Source organism: Petromyzon marinus, chromosome 47 (genome assembly GCF_048934315.1).
Source record: "Petromyzon marinus isolate PM22_M1 ecotype Great Lakes invasive population chromosome 47, UKy_Petmar_22M1.pri1.0, whole genome shotgun sequence".
Classification (NCBI taxonomy): domain Eukaryota; kingdom Metazoa; phylum Chordata; class Hyperoartia; order Petromyzontiformes; family Petromyzontidae; genus Petromyzon; species Petromyzon marinus.
This window is the reverse complement of record NC_133713.1, coordinates 6724568-6731965: the sequence shown is the minus strand read 5'-3', so window position 1 is coordinate 6731965 and position 7398 is coordinate 6724568. Positions and strand designations below refer to the sequence as shown.

General features: G+C 50.1%; 1 protein-coding gene across 1 annotated transcript in view; it reads right to left on the bottom strand.

The window, feature by feature from the left end:
* Window positions 1-540: 540 nt before the first annotated feature.
* The window catches only part of LOC116952540 (insulin receptor substrate 1-B-like), a 75815-nt gene continuing 68957 nt past the window's right edge, over window positions 541-7398 (bottom strand). The window contains exon 2 of the mRNA XM_032971972.2: window positions 541-5235. Coding sequence (XP_032827863.2) covers window positions 5231-5235 — 5 coding nt within the window. The 3' untranslated portion in view covers window positions 541-5230. The remainder of the gene's footprint in view (window positions 5236-7398) is intronic.

Below are 7398 nucleotides of genomic sequence, written 5' to 3'. Positions count from 1 at the left end.
ACGAATCTGCCGTGTAAAATTGCTCGGACACTGGCTAATCGGGACCAGTGTAACGAATTAAACGAAACTAACAAAATGAAAAGTTCCTTCTCCATGAGGTAAAAAAAAACATTTTGATAATACAGAAATATAGAAAGTGTGCAATGTGCGTGTTTATATGCATATCGGACAGCAGTAGTGCAGTGGTTAGCGCGCTGCGCTACGAGCCCGGTGACCCGAGTTCGATTCCCGCTCAAGGCCAACACCAGTGACGAATATCTGAACCAGTCCCGTGGCCTCCCCTCGGTTGACTCGGCCTCAAGTGAGTACCTGGTGCGGTTTGTAAACATCGCCACTGGGGAGACAAAGGCCCAGCTCTTGCACATCTAAGAAATAGACCCATGACGGAACAAGAATTATATTTAAATCAACATGAAAAAACATTGCCAGAGCTCTTTATTCTCTTTGATCCACGTTCACGCTCCATGGCCCTCTGGAGAGGGAGCAGGAATCATTTCTCTGGGTCATTGTCCAGCAATATGAAGCAAACTGGAAACATGCTTTGCACCAAAACAATGCCTTTATTGCATTAATTTACATTACATCAGGGTTAAACATCGTAGTCGAACCCACCCAACATACTACACCATTATATGAGGAACTGCCGCGTATCGGACTTGAGGGCAGAACAAAGTAAGCTATGTACAACGTATTTACAATGGGGAGACACGGAAAGATAAGTTAATTTAATAACGTTTCATTAATTATCCATGCTAAACCTTAGTCGAGATAAACATTCGTAACAAACTGAGAAAATACAATGCATTAAAACTATGCCTTATTTTCTAAATCTGGTTATATATTGTTTTAGATTTCTCATCATTTTTTTTTGCAGCGATTAAAATAAACAAAAATCATCAACATCACACCCCCACACACACACACACCCCCTTAAGCGTTGGAGATTTCTTTTGAACAAAGAGATCGGACGCCAGGCTTCTTTGCCGGCCTTCCCGGCTGCAAAGTAACACAACAACAACAACATGCGCGCCGCTGTACACAATCGAAAGGTGAATTTGCGTGTTGGGGTTTTCTTGTTTTATATAGATCAGCAAAACTACGCTTTCTTGCAGAAAAATAAATTAGTCCACGTGTAAACTGAATTAAACGTTAGTACCAAACCAAGTATTAAAAAATTCAAATGACGGATCATAATATATATACATATTAATTATTATTAAGTACCTAGACAAAAAGCAGCGGTTCAACGACATCAACATGTGTATGATCTGTCATGTCTGTCGCCGCAATTATGAAACTACACATACAGCACGACTCCTGTCTCAACCGATACCTGAAATTTGATATACCTTTGACTCTATAGCAAAGCATTTTATGGCCTTTTGTTAAACGTGAGGTTTGTGTTATTTGTATGCATAACTGCGTTTAAAAAAAGAGAACAGAATTCAACATGCCCGCAATTCAAAACTTTAGTTTTTTTTTCATCTTACCAAGACAAACGGGTTTCACTGACAAACATTTCACATCGATTCACGCTGCCGTGCTAACATCCAGCAAGGAAAGCAAAACGCCGGCTGCGACGCCAGAAATGGAACGGGCGACCACGTTCGTGTTTACGCATCACGGACCATCTGCCCGAAAGAAACGGCGACACAATTCCGAGTTATTTAGTTGTTGTCGCAAAGATGATCTGGTGGTCAGTTTTGACGGCTTTTTCATTATTTATCAAAGAGACATTGAAATTTGGGTATCAAAATATGAAACTTGCAAAAAATAATAGTCCTAAGGCTGAATAATACTTTAGCGTGCCCTTAACGCAGCTTTTTAGTACACTTTAACGGTTCACGTTCAGACCTTAACATGGGTCACGTTGGTCATCGTGGGAGTCACCTAGGTAAATGCAAATCCCATGAAAGAGCGACTGTCTTGTAGAGAATTTCGATTTACCAGACGATTTGCTCGCGTACCATTTATAAGAAACTGTTGCCGTACCACCAAATTTACACTACAACATTACGGAGGGCCCCGCAAAACTATTTCTAAAAAAAAAAGTATTGGCCCGTACTCACGAATACAGTCATACAAAAGGTTATCTTGTTTATTAATTTGTACCATACAAGAACACTTCTGTACCAAACTCGGCATGGGTGAGCATTATTAAACGCCCGTTTGAAGAAGAGTATTTTTTTGACGGCACATCAGAAGTCATCCGACTCTTAACACATTTTGTTTCCACCCCCCCGCCCCATAACCCTCGCCCATCTCTCTCACGGCACTGAATTTCTCTCCTCCGCCCAAGAATTCATCTCACCCAGCCGTCGGCCGCGTGGCCGTCAATCCAAGAAAATCGGAATCATCCACAAGTTCTATCGCACAGGTCCACAACCGATTTGCCCGCCACTGCCGCGGGCATCGCGAACGTCGCCAACATCACCGCAACAGGTTGCCCGCCACCTGGTACCGACTTCCAAAACTAGCGATCAGAACGTTGCAACACAGACCGCTTCAGAACTCACCAAGCCAAATACTCAGGGGGGTTATTTAAAGTTTACACCCTCCCATTATTTCAAAGCCACTATATATTCAACAACGGTTTTTTTCTTTCACTTTGTTTTAACTTTTTTGGGAAACGTAACAAGTTAAAAATATTTTTTTTTTACATTGCATCAAGTAGCCTACGAGAACATTACCGTAGTGTCCGGCACTGAATGAAACTTTTTTTTTTTAAGTTGCATATAATAATTTTTAGCCAGTGTCTTCAGTCCTTGAGTATCTGCGCCCCCCAACAAACCGTTGACTGAACGTACAATAACAAGATGAAAAATATTATATTCTAACAACTATTGACACAGCTATTGACACACCATCGATGCATTCCGTGGACTACGCTATTCGGGTCAAGGGTTAGGGTTAGTTATGGGCACAACCTTTCCATTGCAGGAATCGAACTATTTTTTTTTACGTTTTCTATAGTGGTACTTTCATACAAAATTGATTCATGCAAGCAATAAAGAAGCACATTCAGCTCAAAATTTTGCTTCCTTACGGTGCCACATTTTCAACTGGGGCCAAACAAGACTCCACGCAAACAAAACGTACAACTTGTTTCTTATACTCATCTGTTTGTTCGTCACTTGTGGCATTTAATTCCCCCCCCCCCCCACCGCCAAATAAGCCAATAAAACAAACTCGCTGCATGTGATTTACTGGCTGGCAGAACCGTACCGTTACATTTTCCGCTGTGTTATTGTAAGGGGCGCCACGATGGTGAGATGTTAACTACCTTGCCTGGCGTGTAGGAGGTTGTGGGTTGGATCCCGACCCCGACACCTGCTGCTGTATATTTGGAGTTTGCATGTTCTCCTCGTAGTCGGGTGGATTTTTCTCCGGTTTTCCCTCCACGTTTAGACTCAACGTGCGCCGAGAGCATTTGGGCTGCTATAACGTTCCACGCGATGACGAGCCACTTCACCGAGCCATCATATGTGGCCAGGTCGCTTCTGAAAAAGAGCTGTACAGCGGCTCAGTGGGCCTTACCTGGTGAAATACACAGTTTAGTTTTAGTTTAGAATCCCAGCAGCATCTGTGGAACTTAGGCACATGCATGGGAGAGGCAGGGAGGCTGTACAGAGTGGGGGGGGGGGGGGAGTTATTTTGCGTTGCATTGGGAGTGCCTGGCATCATTTCGCGGTGTCGGCCTGGGTCAGCCTTTCCGCCCGACGACTAACAAAACTGCTTATTAATTCACGTGTTCTTCAAAAAAATACTGAATCGACGGCGGTCGCCGGGGGCGGCCCTCGTCTGTAAAGTCACGCGTTGTTGGCGATTAGTCTTTCCCCCCTCCCCCCCTCCCTCCCTCGATTACTTCGGGCCAAAAGTTACTTTGTTCAAGTCGGATTTTGCACGCGATCCCAAGCACGCACACGCGCGTACCCATCACCACCCACCCCCCCCCCCCCCGTTCACAACGAAAGCGGAGCTACGCTTGTCTTTGAACGGTACGCGGATACGATTCCTAAGGAAAGCTTACCGCTAACCCCCCCCCCCTCACCCATCCCCCCCCCCCCCTCCAAATAAAAAAGAAAGGGTGACTTGTTTCGTTGACCTTTTAAGGCTTTCCGCTCCCACGAGGGGAGCACAGTACCAGAGTCAAGGGTGGCCGATAACCCGAACGCCGAGGTAGTCCGTTCACCAGAGGCACGATTCCACAGCGGCCAGGAAGTGTTTCTGCATAACTTAACAATCGACGAGCGAACGACGTGAAGAAGTGACGGGGGCGGAGGTGTGGGGTGGGGGGGCGAGGAGAGGGGCGACGGCGGCGGGAAGTGGTGGTGGGGGGGGGGCACTGGATCACAGCTGCTGCGACGATCGCTGGTTGACAGTCGTGTGACTTGCTCATCAACTGCACAGTAAAAGGCACGGATCACAAAATGCATCATCGGTGAGGTGAGCGCTCTCGGAGACTGCCGAGCCGATTCCTCGCGCGCGGCCAACGGCACGCCACGGGACGCGGTTTGGACCACTGCGGGCGGCGATCCGTGCACATTTTTTTTTCATTTATCGCTTAATCGGCGCTCCCCCGCGCTCCCCCCCCCCACCCCCCAACATCTCATCAGCAGTACCACGGCAACGAACCTTTTGGGGCAAAACGTGATATGCAAAACTGCTGTCGTCTAGTTAGTCACCCCCCCCCCCCGCCACGCAAATAAACCGTGAAAGCCTTCACAGGATGTTCATGAGAAGAAGGAGAAGAAGAGGAAGAAGCAGCAATCGGAACAATATAACAACAATAATTATGATAATAGCACACTGGGCTGGCCGGGGAGCTTCGGGGTAGTACGATGCGTTGCACCACACCCACGTGTGCGGCAAAAGCCTTTCCCCCTTTTTATCCCCTCTCGGTCGTAAAGTCATTTGGGGCGGGGGTTGGGCGGTGGTGGAGAGAGAGAGGGTGGGTGGGGGGGGGTGTTGGCTGGCGAACGAAGGACAATGACAAAAGCACAGAAAGGTCCTGAGATTTTCATTGGAGGAGCGAGCGGGCGGGCGGGCGGGCGGGCGGGCACGGCGTGCGGAGTTCCTCCCGGGCGGGCGAGACGGCGCGCCCACACAGAGACGCGGGTGGACGATGGCACTGAGGTCGGTGTGTTTGAAATGCACTACGGTAGGCCACTGCTGGTTTTACAGTCAGACGCAAGTCTCCTCCTCCTCCTCCTTCTTCCTCTGGGGCGTCTTAACCTGAGGTCGGGAGGAACGACAGAAAACGGAGAGCGGAAATCGTCAGGGGGGGGTTGGGGCCCGGGGTTTGGAGCGCTTTCCGCGAACGGGTACAGAGCGGCGCGTGACGCTCGCTCGGCACCGAGGGTCGTTTGGCATCGACGTCGGGCGGACGCGGTGACCTGCCGCACCCCCCCCATCCCTCTTCCGCCGGCGTGTGCCGGGGGGGGGGGAGCTTCTTCTGAACCGACGCGTCCGGAGGGCTGAAGAGGGTGGCAAAGCGGGGGGAGGATTCGATCCATCGGCCGGGATCGAGCGAGCGGCCCGGTTTCCAGGCGTCCGGCGGTTCAAACGCTCGAGCTGCTTCGGCGGCCAATTCACGTGGAAAAGATGGTTCAGCGCCCATCACGGGGGGGGGGGGGGGGCGCGCGCGACAGCTGCACGGTGACGGACACAAATGGGATGTGCGCGCGTGTGTGCGTTGTTGTGTGTGTGTGCGCGCGTGCGCGTCCATCCAGTAGACCGGCGACAGGGTGATGGGTTAGTGAGCCAGCAGACGGGCCTTGTAAGGCAGGGACTTTGGAGCGCGTGTATGTGTGTGTGTGTGGCGCGCGTTAATCCATACCCTCACCCCCCACCCACCAACCGCCAGCCCGCCGCTGCAATCTGCAAGCCCCCTCTGCTAGGCGAGCCGCTTACATCATTTAGCCGCAGTGACCGGTAAATTGTGCACGGTGTAAATAAGTGAATGACGCCAACTCTCCGTAAAGCGAGATATGTACACCAAGAAATGCACGCGAGATAAGTACCAAACAAACAAAAAAAGGTAAAAAAATTGTTTGTAGCACAGCAAAGGTCAAAATTTGCTGCAGCACTCGGCGCACACGCGCACGGTATACGTTTAAGGATTTAACAATCGAATGCACGCATCCAACACAATTGCAAACCGTATTTTGAGCATCGTTGAGAATGCGTCACTTTCATCGGACTTACAAAAAAAAAAGTGCAGTTGCAAAAATAAAAATTGGACGGGCATTAAAGACAAATCTCTTTTCCGACGACCGAACAACAATACACCGTCCGTCATTGTAACATCACACTTTGGGAGAGTACCCCCGTATGGCAAGACGCAAACTCTTTCGGGTGTTCGTTGGGTGACCTGAATTTGCATAGAAACGCAAAAGTGTCCGTGAGCAGTCACAAGACAAACGCCACGCTCCCGCAGTGACGATTGTGCCCCACATCAACAACAACAACAACAACCACAACAAAGACCGCCGTTCGCCACTAAGCGACGGTGACGTCACCACGGCGCTTGTGCCACGCTGTGCGCACTTGAAGGCCACGATTGTGCTCCGCGCCCCGCCCCTGTACGCACTGACAAGTGGGAGGAAGCCTGCGCATGAGGTGGCCAGAAGAAAGGGCTTCGGAGACACCGCGAAGGGCAGTCCGTGGTACTGGATGGCATCCCAAAGCTGACATATTTCGAGTTTGCATGTTCTCCCAGTGGTCGCGTGGATTTATTTTTTTTCATCTGGGGTCTTCCAGTTTCCCCCCCCCCCCCCCCGCCACATTTAGAGTCAACACGCGTCCCGAGCATTTGGCTGCTATAAATGTCCACGCGATGATGAGCCACTTCGTTGAGCTATCATTTGTGGCCAGGTGGCTTCTGATAAAGACCTATATTAGCTCAGTGGGCCTTAACCTGGTGAAATGAAAACAAAAAGTTCGGCTTTAGGTTTTAGGAGGAGGATGGACGAGGACGATACCGGCAAAATTATCGCTCGATGCAGACCGGCACCTGCGCCAACACGCAACCAAGGAGTGCTACGTCGCTCTCTTGATGTACGTTGAACTTCTTTCGCACCGTACGTAGCCGACCGTGCTAGTCGGAGGAGCGCGGGGGTAGGACAACAAACTACGGGTCCCTGTGCGAGTACGTATGTACGCTGAACTTAATTCGCACCGTACGTAGCCGACCGTGCTAATCCGAGGTGCGGGGACAAAGGACAACAAACTAAACACTAAAAAGCAGTTCTGGAGGCCGCACAGTTCTCTCCGAGGGAATGTGGGGAGGTGGGGGGGCATGCAAGCCGGCGGCACATGCCAAGGAAGTGGAATGAAATAAAAGCCGAAGCCGCCGGGGACGACGACGTCGAAGCTCCCACGCATGTCGGCGACTCC